This window comes from Pelodiscus sinensis, chromosome 6 (assembly GCF_052426305.1).
Source record: "Pelodiscus sinensis isolate ZL-2025 chromosome 6, ASM5242630v1, whole genome shotgun sequence".
Lineage (NCBI taxonomy): Eukaryota > Metazoa > Chordata > Testudines > Trionychidae > Pelodiscus > Pelodiscus sinensis.
In genome coordinates, this window is record NC_143057.1 from 16,286,042 (window position 1) to 16,302,676 (window position 16,635).

Consider the following 16,635-nt stretch of genomic DNA (forward strand, 5'->3'; position numbering starts at 1 on the left):
AAATCAATTCCTTGGCTTCCTATACACTTTAGTCTATTTTATTGTTCCTCTGTGTGATCGTTTCAACTGATACAAAAAATTGTCTATATTGATTTTCAGAGACACTGATACAAACTGAGATTCAGGTCCCACATTTCAGTTTTCTAAAAAAGGAAGGTGGGAGTACAAAACCTAGAGAATACAAATATTTTCACAACATGAAAAGAGAAAAGTCTAGGAAAACAGTTGTCAGGTGCAAACACTGTTTTGCATTGTCAGAAACACAAACACAACAGCTTTGTGCTGGCACATGAGAATTAGAGAGGGATACTTGCAGGAATCTGAAAGTGAAATTGAACCAGTCTAATTTCACTCTCTAGGGTGAATAAAATGCAAAAAATAAACAAATAGCATAAATCGCAAAAAGAAAAATCTGTGGCTGAGATTATTTCAGTTTTTAAAACGTAAGGTTTTGTCATTAACTGGAGTTGACTGGATAATAAAAAAATAGATTTTTGAGATCAAAATGTTGGTGAATTATACAACCCTTTTCAGTGAGTTTGTTCTTTACTTTGTATTTGACTCTGACTAAATTAGCTGTTACCACTCAAGAGAGAGATCTTGGAGTCATTGTGGATAGTTCTCTGAATAACATCTGCTCACTGTACAGTGGCGGTAAAACAACAACAAACAGAATGTTTGATATTCATTAAGAACGGAATAAATACTAAGATGATAATATCTTATTGCCTCTATATGAATCCATGGTATGCCCATATTTGAATACTAGATGCAGATGTGATCATTTCATCTCAAAAAGCTATATTGCATTGGAAAAAGGTCAGAAAAGGACAACAGAAGTGACTAAAGGTATGGAAGGTGTGTCATATGAGAAAAGATTAATAAGACTGGGATTTTTCAGAATAGAAAAGAGCCTAAGGGGTATATGATAGAAATCTACAAAATCATGACTTGGTGGAGAAAGTGAATAAAAAAGATTTACTCCTCCCCATAGCACAAGAAAAAATGGTTACATACCTTCTCATAACTGTTGTTCTTCAAGATGTATTGTTCATGTCCATTCCAGTTAGGTGTCTGTGCGTGCACATACATGTTAGCCAGAAGACTTATCCCCTAAGCAGCTACCCGTAGACCCTTAGGCTGTGTCTAGACTACATGCCTCTGTCGTCAGAGGCATGTAGATTAGACACATAGGCAAAGGCAAATGAAGCTGCGATTTAAACGATCGCAGCTTCATTTAAATTTACATGGCTGCCGCGCTGAGCCGACAAACAGCTGATCAGCTGTTTGTCCGCTCAGCACGCTAGTCTGGACGCTCCCCTGCCGACATCAAAGCCCTTTGTTGGCAGGCCCGTTATTCCTCGTGGGATGAGGTTTACCAGGGCTGCCGACAAAGGGCTTTGATGTCGGCAGGGGAGCGTCCAGACTAGCGCGCTGAGCGGACAAACAGCTGATCAGCTGTTTGTCGGCTCAGCGCGGCAGCCATGTAAATTTAAATGAAGCCACGATCATTCAAATCGCGGCTTCATTTGCCTTTGCCTATGTGTCTAATCTACATGCCTCTGACGACAGAGGCATGTAGTCTAGACACAGCCTTAGAGTGGTGCCAAAATGACACTCAAAATACAGCCCTGCTGACCACTCCCTTTAGTTCCGTCTTGCCAACTATTCCAACCTTGGGGAGGGAGAGTGGCATGAACAACACATCTCGATGAACAGCAGTCATGAGAAGGTATGTAACTTTCCATTTCAAGTGTTTGCTCATGTGCATTCCAATTCAGTGAGTCCTAAGCCCTAACTCAGGAGGCGGGGTCAGAGTTCTGTACTGACTGGAGCACCGCTCTGCCAAATGCTGCTTCAACCCTAGATTGATGAGTGGAGGGATCATCTCCACTAAGCTATAGCATTCCCTGATGCATGAAACTATCCATGAAGAAATGTGTTGAGCTGAAAGATTGGTCCTTCATTCTGTCCGCTATGGCTACAAACAATTGGATTGGCTTCCTGAAAGGCTTAGTTCTTTCAATGTAAAAAGTCAGACACATGAAGGCACATGAACAAACACTTGAAGAACCACTAGTGGTCACCAAATGAAATTAATAGGTGGAAATTTTGAAGCAAACAAAATGTAATACTTCTTCACACAATGCATAGTCGACCTGAGAAACTCCCAGCTTTAACAGAGTTAAAAAAAGAGCTAGATAAAGTCCTGGAGGATAGGTCCAGCAATGGCTATTAGCATGATGGGCAGGGATGGTGCCCTTAGCCTCTGTTTGTCAGGACCAGGAATGGGCATCAGGGTATGGATCACTTGATTACCTGTTCTGTTCATTTCTCCTCTGGAGCACCTGGCATTGGCCATTGCCAAAAGACAGAATACTGGGCTAGATGGACTTTTAGTCTGACCCAGTGTGGCTATTCTTATGTTATGCTCTTATGTTTGGGACATATTCATCAGACTTAACTAGAGGATGGGCCTCACAAATGTATATTTAAAAAATTGCATGTGTTTTACCTGCTCCATTGCAGATCCTCCATTCCAGCCATCAGACTGTCACTTTCCAGTGAGCATGAATGTAAATCACAATGGAACCTTTTGTGTGTGGTTACAGCACTGACCTATGTATGAAACCCAAAATCAAGTCCCTGCTCTATTTGATTCAGAGCAGTTTTTCATTCCACTATGAATCAAGGGGTATGTCTACACTACAGCACTAATTCGAACTAACTTAGTTCAAATTAGTTAATTTGAACTAAGTTAATTCGAATTAGCACATCTAGACTTAAAAACAAGTTCGAATTAGCATTTTGCTAATTCGAACTAGCACGTCCACACTGATTGGATGCTGGGTCGCATTTAAGGGCAACTGAAACCAGTTCCGGCAGGGCATCAGGTCAGTAGTTGCTTTGTGTGGCTGCTGTCTGAGGCTATCTGAGGCTCGTGCTTAAAGGGACTCCCCCCGGACAGCCCGTTCTCAGATTTTCTGCTTGCTTGTCTACTTCACTGAGGGACAGCAAAGCGTTTTTCTCTGCGCCTGCCTGTGTTGGGTGGTTCCCTTTGGGGCCGCCGCTGCAGTTGGCAACATGGAGCCAGAGCTCGCCCTGGGCTTTCTGGTGCAGTTTTTGGACTTGCTGCTGAATCCTGCCAGCAATGGCTGGAGGCTGCCTGGCACCACCTGGTGCACGTCAGCCCCCTACCTCTCCGCCTGGCCTCCCTGGGGGCCATAGAGGAGCCGCAGCAGCACCCGGATGCCAGCGTGTCCCACCACATCTGGTGTCTGGACACCAGCAGCGACTGGTGGGACCGCATCGTCCTGGAGCACTGGGGAGACCAACAATGGACCCAGAACTTCAGGATGAAGAGGGACACCTTCCTGGAGCTCTGCGAGTGGCTCGCCCCTGCTCTGCGGCAACAGGACACTCACATGAGGCCCGCCATCCTCCTCCAGAAGCATGTGGCCATCACCCTCTGGAAGCTCTCCATGGAGCAGTGCTCATGCAGGTAGGGCACTCACCGGCCACTGGGCTGGGGGGGAGGGCGGCTGCAAAGAGGGGATGGGCCACCCCAAGGAAAACGGGGGCGGGGGAGGAGGCGACAGTGCCCCACACAGGAGGGTTCGGTCTGTCCCGGCCGTACTACATGCCGCCCGCGGGGGTTGCTTCTGGGAGTGGGGCACGTGGCAGTGCCAGGGAATGAACACTCCCAGCCACCCGGGCGCCCCAGTGAATCGTGGTTTGCTGTGTCTCTCTGCAGGTGGTCAAGGCCATCAACCGGGTGCTACTCCGCAGGGTCGTTTGCCTCACCGACCGGACACCATCATCCAGGGGTTTGGCGCCCTCGGCTTCCCCAACTGTGGGGGGGCCATTGATGGGACGCACATCCCCATCCGTGCCCCGGAACACCAAGCCTCCCAGTACATCAACAGGAAGGGGTACTTCTCTGTGCTCCTGCAGGCCACGTGTGACCACCGGGGCCAGTTCACGGACATTAATGTGGGCTGGTCTGGCAAGGCACATGATGCCAGGGTGTTCTGCAACTCCTCCGTCTGCCAGAGGCTGCAGGCTGGGACCTTCTTCCCCGACTGCCACATCAGGGTCGGGGACGTGGACATGCCTGTGTGCCTGGTGGGGGATGCGGCTTACCCCCAGCAGCCCTGGCTCATGAAGCCGTACATGGGGCACCTCAACCCCTCCTGCCAGGCCTTCAATGCCAGGCTCACCAGGACCGCATTGTGGTAGAGGGGGCCTTCAGATGATTGAAAGCACGATTTAGGTGCCTCCTCACCCGCCTCGACCTCGCCGAGCACAATATCCTTTCCGTGGTGGCAGCATGTTGTGTGCTGCACAATTTGTGTGAGCAGAAGGGGGAGGCTTTCCTGCCAGCCTGGATGCCTGAGGCTGACCTCATGGCTGGCCAGTACGTTCAGCCCCACACCGCCGTCCTCCGGGAGTCCCGGATCTGGGAAGCCCTGCGGGAGAGCTTCCAAGTGGAGGAGGAGGACTGAACTCTCCCTGCATGCCCCACTGGGGCCTTCTTCCACCCTCCCCTCCCTAACCCCCCTTCCTTATGTCAAATAAACACACCTCTTTTGACAACCAAAATCTCTTTTATTTTACATAACTGGGGTGGGGGGAACGGAGAAATGAGGATGGGAGAGGGAGGGGGAAACCTGGGAGGAGGAAGCTAGAAGGGGGAGGAAGGGAAGGGAAAGCTCAGGCTTGGGGGTCCTGCTGGCTCTCTTGTCTGGCAGCACTGTGGTTGTGGGGATATCGAGGGGGAGTGGGTGTGGAGGGTGGGGCAGGAGGGACAGGGGTTGCAGAGGAAGCAGGAAGAGGAGCAGGGGTGGGAGGAGGAGCGAGAGCTGGGACGGCCGCAGGGGCTGGAGCAGGAGGAGGCAGGAACCTGTCCACCAAGATCTTGAGGTGGCCTCTGAGGGCACGGCCCTGTTCCTCCAGCACCTCCAAACTCCGCTGCCACAGCCGCAGGTCCTCCCAGACCCAGTGGTCCTGGGTGCGGAGCTGGTGCTCCAGGAGCCGCAGGTGCCATTGCTGGTACTCCTCCTGGTTCCTGGCGTGCCTGCTGGCCCAGGTGTGGGTGGCTGTTGCAGGTGAGGTGGTGCGCCCTGCAGTCCCAGGTGCTGTGGCTGTGGTGAAACAAGAGCAGTGGTCAATTCTCCCTGGGGACAAGGTGGGTGAAACCCAGCCTCCCTCTGCAAGGCCAGGGCCCCTGCATGATACCCAGCTACTGCTCCATGGTGGGCAAGGCCCAGGTGCACGGTCCCTGGGCTCCCTCTCCCTCCACCCTCCCGTACACATAAGGGGAGCATGATGGCACTCACATGCGGAGCCCTCTTCGGCCTCGGATGACACAGCCGATGTGCTCTGTGGGATGCCTCGGGGGTCCTGGGTCCTGGGCAGGCTCCCTGCAGGCTCCTGGCTCTCGGCGCCCTCCTCCTCCTCCTCCGTATCAGGGACGCGTCCCTCTGCCCCGGGGGGGCCAATCATCACCCGGGGGGCATGGACGGCGTGAGCTCCCAGGATGTGGTCCAGGGCCTCAAAATGGGGGCAGGTCTCCGGGTCGGCCCCTGGCTGGGTGGCCCTGGAGTAGGACTTCCACAGGTCCTTAATTTTGCAGCAAACCTGCTCCCGGGTCCGTATGTGGCCTCTGGTGGCCAGGCTGGCAGCCATGCGGCTGTAGACGGCCGTGTTCCTGTTGCTGGTGCGGAGATCGTGGACGTTGGATGCTTCCCCCCAAAACTCGATGAGGTCCACGATCTCTGCACTAGACCAGGTGGGCGCCTGCCTCTTGCGGCCCTGGGCAGGCTCCTGGGAGCCGCCAGCCTGGTGCTGGGAAGAGGGGGAGGGCTAGGTGGCAGCGGGTGGCTGGCTCATCCCGTGCCAGGTGCAGGGTCTGCTGGCTGGGTGCTGGCAGGCTTGCAACTGGCTCAAGCACTGTAGCCAGACCGTGGCCCTTTAAGGGCTCTGGGACTGGGAGGGGGGCAGAAGAGTTTTCCTGGTTTGGCCCACAGTGGCCACCAGGGCAACCTGGGAAGGGCTAGCTTCCAACTAGTTCGAATTAAGTGGCTACACAGCCCTTAATTCAAACTACTTAATTCGAACTAGGCGTTAGTCCTCGTAGAATGAGGTTTACCTAGTTCGAATTAAGCGCTCCACTAGTTCGAATTAGCGCACTGCTAGTTCGAATTAAGTTCGAACTAGCGGTTTGTATGTGTAGTGCCTATCAAAGTTAATTCGAACTAACGGCTGTTAGTTTGAATTAACTTTGTAGTGTAGACATATCCAAGCAGAGGAGGAACTAGATTATTTCATGTTGCAGGCCCAGGCCTAACCATCAACTATTGTCAGTCTTTCTTGTCTTCTCTGACCCAAAACCTTCATGATGAAAGTTTCACGGTGACTGATATCCCTGCAAAATATTTTAGCTTCAACAAATCAGCATTTTTTATCAAAATGTAAATTTCAATGAAAATGTTAGTGCTACTCACCATACAATGTGCCCATCTCATCGGATTATCATGGGATTTCACTTTGTTCTCATGGATTTGATGGGTTCTAGACTAGTCCAATGCCTCTGTGCTCTGGCTATTCCCAATTATTCCTTATCAGAGTAGCCTCACTCATGGGTGGTGAATAGAAGATGCAAGGGAAGACAATACCTCCTAGGTCTTAATGCTCAACCATATCCCTTTTCTGACAGTTCCAGCAGGCCCTCACAGCAGGCTGTTGCAGCCTTGTGAGTCTTCCTGCCACCATCCCCCCTCCCCAGTGGATCTATTAACATAAAAGTGAAAAGCATTCCAGCCTGCCAGACCTATTAGCATAGCACTGAACCTGTGAAAGAGCCATTTAACAGGCATGTGTCAATCTGAAGGTATAGATTGTCAGTTTCTGAACTTACTTACAAAAAAAGATTGTGCATTACTGTTTAAAATTTGCTTGAAATATTTCATTACTTTGTTGCTGAAGATTATAAAAAAAAATCACATTGCTAAAAAAAAACCTTGCATAGATTTTGAGATGCACAATCTGAATATTCAGCTTTAGCCTTAAATTATTGGGTCTTCAGAAACAGCTTTTTAAATAAATTCTTCAAAAGTATAACCTTATCTAATAGTACAAAAACTTGCTTCCAAAGTCTTCCTGTCTGTCCCTGCTCTCCTTTCACTCCCCTGTTGAAGAGAGCCCTTAAAGGGACAACATCCCTTTTCTTCCAAATAGCTGGACAAATGAGTTTCCCTTTGTTTACTACTATTTGATTAATCGGTTTTAAGAGAACCCTCTGCCAAAATCAGCACCTTAGTAAGATATAAAATCCTTTGTTGTGCCTAAAATATTTGGAAATAAACATTTAACATAAACATATGATGACATTTTATAAACATGTCTGTTGTTATGGACATCACAAAAATAAATTAGGAGACAATTTTTCACTCCAGAAAGTGGATTAAGCTACATGGGGGAAGGCTGTTCTAGATTTGATTTTAACAAATAGGGAGAAACTGGCTGAGAATTTGAAAGTGGAAGGCAACTTGGGTGAAAGTAATCATGAAATGGTAAAAACAATGACTAGTCCTGTGGCACTTTAAAGATTATATTCCTTTGTAGAAGAATGGCTACTTTTAAATCCATTAATGAGTGCCCAGGCAGGTTAAAATGTTTCCCTACAGATTTCTGTATGTTACCATTTCTAAAACCTGTTTTGTGTCCATTTATCCTTGGTCGCAGAGACTGTCCGGTTTGGCCAATATACATGGCAGAGGGGCATTGTTGGTATTTGATGGCATAGATCACATTAGAGGATGGACAGTTGTATGAGTCTCTGATGTTGTGGCTGATGTGGTTAGGCCCTGTGATGGTGTCGCTTGGATAGATATGTGGAAAGAATTGGCAATGGAGTTTATTGCAGGGGTAGGTTTCTGGATAAGTGTGTCTGAGGTATAATGTGTGGCTGTTAAGAGAATTTACTTCAGATTCTGAGCCAGGGATTGGCCTGTCTCCCAAGACCTGTGAGAGTGAAGGATCATTTTCTTGGATAGATTGCAGATTGTCAATTATCTGCTGGAGGGGTTTGAGCTAGGGGCTGTAGGTGATGAGGAGTGCTGTTCTGTTATTTTCCTTGTTGTGCAAATCAAAGAACTGATAGGTAAAATCCCATGGGAAGCAAGTCTAAAAAGAAAAACTATTGAAGACAGTTGGCAGTTTTTCAAAGACAATATTAAGGGCACAAGAGCAAATTATTCCACTGTGTAGGAAAGATAGGAAGTATAGCAAAAAACCATCCTGGCTTAACCAAGAGCTCTTGAATGATCTAAAAATCAAAAAAGAATCCTACCAAAGGTGGAAACTAGATCATATTCAAAGGATGAATATAAACAAATAACACAAGTACGTAGAGTCAAAATTTGATACGCCAAGGCACAAAATGAGATCAAACTAGTTAGAGATGTAAAAGGGTAACAAGAAAACATTCTAAAAATACATTAGAAACCAAGGACAGGGTAGGCCTATTGTACACTGAAGAGGGAAAACAACAGAAAATATGGAACTTGCAGAGGTGACTAATGATTTATTTGTTTTAATTTTCACCAAGCAGGTTGATCGTAATTGGATGCTTAACATATTGAATGTAAGTGAAACTGGGGTAGGGTCAGAAGCTAAAATAGGGAAAGAACAAAGTTAAAAATTACTTTGACATGTTAGATGTTTTCAAATAACCAGGGCCTGAGGAAATGCATCCTGGACTATTCAAGAAGCTGATTGAGAAGATATCTGAGCCATTAGCTATCATCTTGAAAAAAGTCACAAAAGATGGGAAAGATTCCAGACAACTTGAAAAGGGCAAATATAGTTCCCATCTATAAAAAGAGAAATAAAGACAACCCAGCAAACAGAGCAGCCAGCTTAACTTCTGTATCAGGAAAGATAATGGAGCAAACAATTAAGGAATCAGTCCGCAAACATCTGGAAGATTAAAAGGTGATAAGTAATGGTCAGCATGTGTTTGTAAAGAACAAATCCTGTCAAACCAACCTGGTAGCCTTTCACTGATAGGAAAAAAAGCCTTGTAGATAAAGGGAAAGCAGTAGTTGTGGTATAGTAGACTTTAGTGAAGCATTTTATATAGTTTCACATTACCTCATCAATAAACTCAGGAAGTACAACATAGATGGGGCTACTATAAGGTGGGTGAATAAATGGCTGGATAACTACTGTCAGAGAGTTATCAGTGGTTCACAGTCATGCTGGAAGGGGATAACAAGTGGAGTTCAACAGGGATCAGATTCGGGACTGGTTCTGTACAATAACTTCATCAACAATTTAGATAATGGCATGGAGAGTATGCTTATTAAGTTTGTAGATGATACTAAGCTGGGAGGGGTTACAGTGGGAAATGACTGCCTAGGAAGAAGTACTGTATTAGAAAGAGTGTTGTAAGTAAGACGCAAGAAGTAATTCTTCCACTCTATTCTGGGCTGATTAGGCCTCAAATAGAGTATTCTGTCCAGTTCTGGGTGCTGTATTTCAGGAAAGATGTGAACAAACTGGAAAAAGTCCAGAAAATAGCAACAAAAATGAAACACGACCTATCAAGGAAGATTGAAAGAATTGGGTTTGTTTAATCTGGAAAAGAGAAGACTGAGAGTGAACATGTTAACAGAAGGTAGTTACAAGAAGGAGGGAGAAAAATATTTTTCTGAAACTATAGTAAAGAATAAAATTGTCAGACACATGGATGAACATAATTTGTTGGGGGAAATTCAACATGGTTCTGTAAAGAGAAATCATGCCTTACTAATCTATTGGGGTACGTCTAGACTACAGGCTTTTGTCGACAGAGGCTTTGTAGACAGATACTGTCGACAAAGCTTCTGTTGACAAAGAGCATCTAGACTACATCCAGTTCTGTCGACAAAGCAAGTTGCTTTGTCAACATGTGTAGATGCAATAACGTCTTCTGTTGACAGAACTCTGTCGACAAAAGGTGTTATTTCTCATAGAATGAGGTTTACTGCCATCGACAAAACTGCCGAGTTCTGTCGACATTATGCTGACAGAACTCGGCGATAGTGTAGATGTGAGTATAGTTTTGTCGACAAAACTCCACTTATGTCGACAAAACCCTGTAGTCTAGACATGCCCCTAAAGCTCTTTGAGGGGGTCAAAACATGTGGACAAGGGGGATCCACTGAATACAGTATACTTAAATTTCCAGAAAGTCTTTAAAAAGGTCCCTCACTAAAGGCTCTTAAGTAAAGTAAGTTGTCATGGGATAACAGGCAAGGTCTTTCATAGATTGATGACTGGTTAAAAGACAAGAAACAAAGGCAGGAATAAATGGTAAGTTGTCAGAGTGGAGAGAGGTAAACTAGTGGAGTCCCCCAAAGGTTTGTCCTGGGACCCATCCTATTCAACTTATTTATAAATGATCTAGAGAAAGGGGTAAATAGTGAAGTGGCAAAATTTGCAGAAGATAGCAAAGTGCTCAAGATAGTTAAGACCAAAGCAGACTGTGAAGAGCTTCAGAAAGATCTCACCAAATTAAACGACGGGGCAACAAAATTGTAAATGAAATTTAATATTGATAAATGTAAAGTAATGCACATGGGAAAAAAATAATCCCAACTATATGATGGGGACTAATTTAGCTACAACTACTTAAGAAAGAGATCTTGGAGACATTGTGGATAGTTCTCTGAAAACATCCACTCAGTGTGCAGTGGCAGTCAAAAAAGCAAATAGAAATGTTAGGAATCATTTAAAAAGGGACAGAGAATAAGACAGTGAATATTTTATTGCCTCTATATAAAACCATGGTATGCCCACATCTTAAATACTGCCTACAGATGTGGTCGCCTCCTCTCAAAAGAGATATATTGGCATTGGAAAAGGTTCAGCTAAGGGCAACAAAAGTGATTAGGGGTTTGGGATGGGTCCCATATGAAGAGAAATTAAAAAGACTTGGACTTTACAGCTTAGAAAAGAGGAGACTAAGGTGGGATATGATAGAGATCCATAAAATCGTGACTGGTGTAGAAAAAGTGAGTAAAGAAAAGTTATTTACTTATTCCCACAATATAAGAACTAGGGGTCACAAAATGAAATTAATAGGCAGTAGGTTCAAAACAAACAAATGGAAGTTTTTCTTCAATCAGCGCATAGTCAACCTGTGGAACTCCTTGCCAGAGGATGTTGTGAAGACTAGGACTATAATAGGGTTTTAAAAAGAGCTACATAGATTCATGAAGGTTAGGTCCATCAATGGCTATTAGCCAGGATGGGAAGGAATGGTGGCCCTAGCCTGTTTGTCTGTAAATGGATGACAGGAGAAGGATCCCATGGGGATTACCTGTTGTGTTCCCTCTCTCTGGGGCATCTGGCATTGGCCACTGTCAGCAGACAGGATATTGGGCTGGTCTGACCCAGTATGGCCATTCTTATGTTCCTCTGATGATAGGACAAGAAGCAATAGGCTCAAATTGCAGCAATACACAATTCTTGCTCAGCCCTTTAAAGTTAATATGTGACCAATGAAACTCCTCCCCTTCTGAATTAAACTGAGATGAACTCAAGCCATGAAGTTGTGATTTAAATCCAAACTTCCATAAATGTCAGATGGGGTTTGATTCAGGATTTTGGTCCAGCTCATCATGGTGCTAAGAAAAGACGTGATTATTTGGCTAACTGTATAGTTGATACACTTTGTACTGACTAGACAATTAGTTGATAAGCACCTCTGCAGAGCCGCAGCAAGGGAAGCTCCAGAGCAGCCGACTCAAGCTGGGACTGATCAGCCACCTGCATTGTAGTTCTGCATTTTAAATTCAGTAAGAGCCCTTGGGCTCTGTGACGGGGTGTGCACATCCCGCATTGAAACAGGTGGGCTAAAAATCTGTGGACGGAAGAAGTCCTGCTCCTTCACCCAGACTGGGCATTCTCCAAATGCTGCAGCAGCATAACAGGCAGCAGAGCAGCTCAGTCTGGGCTAGTCTCAGGAGGAGAAGGACCTTCGGCCAGAGCTTCTGGAATCCATCAGCCAGAGACCCAGACTGAGGGAGACAGAGCCTCAGGAGACTGCTACCACACGGTACCCAAGCAACCCCAGGGAGAAGCTGCTCCAGAGGAAAGGGAAGACCCAGCCACCTCCTGGGACACTGTCACACTGGCAGCAGTACAAAGTGACCCAGGGAGGGTGCAGGAGCAGCCTCTCCCACCCAGATAAACCTTGGTGTGTTTCAGCAGGATTCCCTACCGATCGGGTGGTAGACCACTCTGCCACTCACAGGGCCCTGGGTCGGGACCCAGGGTGGAATAGGGTGGGCCCAGGTCCCCCTACCAGAGTGATTAGCCCCCCAAAACCACCCCACGTATTGACTTGGGCTACCAAGCTATGCTTCCATGCTGCATAGGGGGCACCGTATTCTATTGACTGGCTACTAGGCCATACTGCTCTGAGACAAGGGCTACTTACAGACTCTGGCTATTAGGCCACATTGCCTTGCGATCAGGTCACTTACAAACTTGGAATACTAAGCCATACTGCCCTGAGATAAGAACTCCTAACTGACTCTCTGTGCTGCCCTGAGATGGGAGTATTTACTGACGTTGGCCAGTAGGCCCTACCTCCTTGTGAGCAGGGCTGCTTACGGACTCGGGGTTACCCTGAGGCAAGTGGGATATTTATAGACTAAAGAGATGATTGACAACCCTGTGGCCAATCGGGCGGCGTCCTCACCTCAGATTAGTCTTAATCTTGTGGCAGGGTATGCATACACAGCCACAGACTCTTACTACATTTAAAATGCACAGTCACAGCGATCAGCGTGAGCTGCGACTGCTTGAGCCTGGCTCGCGCTGAGTCCAGCACCCCCTGTCCGTGGCAAGTCCTGGCTGCAACGAACAGGGGCTGGTGCCGGAGCAGCCCCTGCTCACAGTGGCCAGGGCCAGCCGTTGCAAACTGAGACTGCTCCAGCATCAGTCCCATTCATGGCAGCCAGGGGTGGATTGGTGGCAACAGCCGCAGTCCACAGAGGGGCCCAGCTCCCCTCTGGGACCCCTGCAGACAGTGACTGCTTCGCAGCAGTGTCCCTTAAGCCCCCTGCTGCCTCTGATAGAGGCAGTAGGGGGGAAGGTGGCACCTCAGAGATGGTGCTGTGGGAAACCGGCTTTTAAGCTGGCTCCCCCTCCAGCATCGGCTCCTGTTGCCCCCTTGCTGTCTCTCAGAGGCAGTGGGGGGAGGGGCAGCACAGAGAGCACGGGATGAGTGGGGACTCCTTGAGTCCCTGCTCCCCCCATGCTCCCTGCAGGGCTCTTGTACATTTCAAAAGCAGAAGCGCCTGTAGTGGGAACCAGCGCGAGCAGGCCTGAAGCAGTCCCCACTTGCACCGTTTCCCACTGTGCCTCTGCCTCCCCTGCCTCCTGCAGAGAACCAGCTTTACTGGTTCCCCCCCAGCACCAGCACCAGCTCCTGCGCCCCCTCCCCCCGCTGCCTCTCTCCATAGAGGCAGCAGGGGTGGAGAACAACTAGTCGAGTCGACTAGTCGCTTACATCCCTAAGGGCTACGTAGTGCCCAAAGTGTAGAAGGAAAAACTCTGAAGAAGGAAAGTGTGTTCACATTATTGGTTTTGTCAGGTCTATCCCTAGCATTAAACTTGTGCCTCTTGCAAGTATAATTGAGATACACTTTGGATTGTGCATTGTTGGAGAGAGGCATACATTATATCTTACTTTAATAACTTGTTTGGAAATCAAGTCTTTTGGCTGAGGGTCATGATGAAGGAAAGGAAATTACAGGGCATTTAATGTAGCCAGGAGCCAAGCCTAAATGCATAGTCCCCACCTTGGAACAAGGGTGGAGTAGATTTTTGCCTACCCAGCAGCACGCACACAAAGGCCCACTACCATTTGGGACAAGGTTAAGTCAGTTCATAGTCTGCCAATTGCATTGACTTTAATGTCTCCCCTGCTCAGGGAATGTCAATACTGCTTTCCTGAACTCCGCCTGTTCTATCTAGAGGAAAGGGGGTTAGCATTGTCTTCCACAGCTCGCCCCAGGAAACATGATATCACACTTGAACAAAAGCGGGAAAGCTGACAGATCTATTGAGATGGGTGTGACTACAATACACACCTAACTGGTCAAGCCCTGTGGAAAGGGCTGTGACTGGCAACTCTTCAATACCAAACTGAAGTGAGCACACTGTCCATGTTTATTGCTAATCTGTGCCGATCGCTTTTGTTTTTCACTCATGCACATGACTTCATGGATTTTACTTGCTTCCTGTAACAATCATGTGTATACACGAGGAGTTGGCTTCAAGGAAGGGAGACCCAGAGGAGATTTAACTCAGAGAGGGATGTAGTATTGTCCCATTCAGTTATGAAGCCCTATTTTTCATCTTCTGAATATAACACTCAGGGCACAGCCTATTTGCCTCTTACGTGAAAAATCAGTATTGAACTGAGAATTAAATAGGATGCAGTGCTATACCTCTACATCAAACAGGCAACCCCTAGCACAAGAGGAATATAGAATATGCAATCTAATGCGGCAATAATTATACAACAATATGCACACCACCACCACATTTTATGTAAACTTTTTGGCCTACATATTGCCACATACCTTTCCAGATACTTAAAAAACTCTCAAAACTCCAAACCCTTTTGTTGGCCATTCTTCTTACTTTTGAACATTGTTGTTCTACAATCTCCTGATCTTTAGGCTTCACAAGTTATACAGCAATAAAAAATTACATTTTCTTTTGTTAATTCCTTCTGTCTCTCACTGTCACAGCCTGCAGCTATCAAACACATTGCTTTTCATGTAGAGATAGCCCGGAGCCAGAAAAATTAGATCTGGAGCTAAACTTTCAGAGATTAGTAAAAATCTGGGGTTCTGGTTTGAAACCATCTCTAGGTTTATGTTTTGTATCTTACATTGAGGAGATTGCCTAGAAACAGGTCAGAGAGAGACACTAGCAGTGTGAGCTTCAATGCTGAGAGAAAACTGCATGGAAAGAAGCTAATCCTCAGAAGAAAGAGGAAGCATATCTTATTTGAGAAACGCATCTCTGACTTCTAGGCTTTTCTTGCTGTGAAATAAACTTTGCATTAGTAAAATCATAAGAAGTTTATGCTTACCAGCTATGGGAAATACATACAGTTAGCACTATTTAGACAATCAAATTATGTCTGGTAATAACATTGTTGAGACAGATGTGTTTTTAAATAGTGTTTGAAATGAGCCAATCCATTGCATTTAATGCATATTATTCAAGCATCAGTGTCCAGTAATTAGTGTCTAGATTCAGCAGCTGTAAGAGTCTTGCTAAAAATAAATACTAGATAGAACACATCAGATTTTTACCAGTATTTCAGCTCTATATTTATGAAGTGGACTGTAAGAATCAACATTTACAACAGATTTTGCAAAAAACATATGGTGATCATTTCCATATCACAGGCTCAGAGAAAAAGTTAACTGGTTCAGCAGAGAAATCCACACCGTGGTGATTGTAAGTATAAACAAAGAGCAGCTAGATTTAAAATGATTTAGCTACATATCCCAAACACAGTCAGCCGTCCTCTTACAGAGAATCAGGGCATAACTGTGCTACCCTCACCAACAGGAGAGATCCTTATTTATGCAAATAATCCCACTGAAGTCAATGTGAAAATTATACCAGTAAGGATCAGGCTTTTTGTCTGTTCATTGTGCAAAAAACAGTAAAGCCACGGTATATAGCAGCACTAGCTCAGTAACTAAAACAAAGTCTTACCTGAAATTATCAGGCTGAATCCACAGAGAATTAAATGTGCTAAAGAGTCCATGCTTTCCAAAATATATCCATCCAGTTTCCACAGCAGCTCATGGGGTTAGGAGTATCCTTTTAATGGAGCAGACCTTGGTTACTCTTCGTTTGCATGATATGAGAACTCTTGTTTACAGAAGCAAGAAATTGCAGTGCTGGAGTGGGCTATAACAGTCTCATTGCTGTCTGAGTACAGGGAGTTTAAGTTCCTTTTTCCTGTTTCCTTTGTAGATTAGGATGGGAAAGGCAGGATCTTAAAGGCATTTTGTATCAACAGGACTGTGAAGCACTGCAAATCCTGTCCATCTAGCAATACATCATAGCACTTATCTGGGGTTGTTGGAGAGGCAGGGGATTGCTCTGAGAGAACCAGCAACAGGTCACGGTCAGCAATGTCAAGAACAATAGCGGCATCCTCCAATAGGCGGAATACTGAAAACAAGCTCTCTATCTATGAATGGCATGTGGAAATTGTCATCCCCACCTCTGCTCTAACTACACATCTGCTAATCGCTCCACAGGTCACCTTACACTTCAGCACTTTAGTGAAGAGTTTCCAGGATACGTCACAGGGTTCAACTCACCACCATGGCGCCTCCTGCTGGCCATGCTGGGAGTTAGCTCTATTGACCTCCCAACGCAGTGCCTCGCCACAGCCACTTCTGGTCCGCTCCCTGTCTGGATCTGCGTCGGTCCCGAGCTGCATTGTCTACGTTGCCTGAGCTCCAGTACTATTGTCCCTCTCCAGTCCTGGGAGATCAGCAACCCACTATCTTGTCACTCACCTCAGGGGCCCATTGC

The 16,635-nt window shown here is 46.3% G+C and overlaps 1 protein-coding gene across 2 annotated transcripts in view; it reads right to left on the reverse strand.

Annotated features, from left to right (window-relative positions):
• Positions 1 to 16,341, reverse strand: part of TEK (TEK receptor tyrosine kinase) — an 84,194-nt gene extending 67,853 nt beyond the window's left edge. Inside the window, exon 1 of one of the 2 annotated variants that reach the window (XM_014575592.4) lies at positions 15,802 to 16,341. In XM_014575592.4, coding sequence (XP_014431078.3) covers positions 15,802 to 15,853 — 52 coding nt within the window. In that variant the 5' untranslated portion in view covers positions 15,854 to 16,341. The remainder of the gene's footprint in view (positions 1 to 15,801) is intronic. The other variant, XM_006127248.5, reaches the window with a different exon arrangement.
• Positions 16,342 to 16,635: the final 294 nt, after the last annotated feature.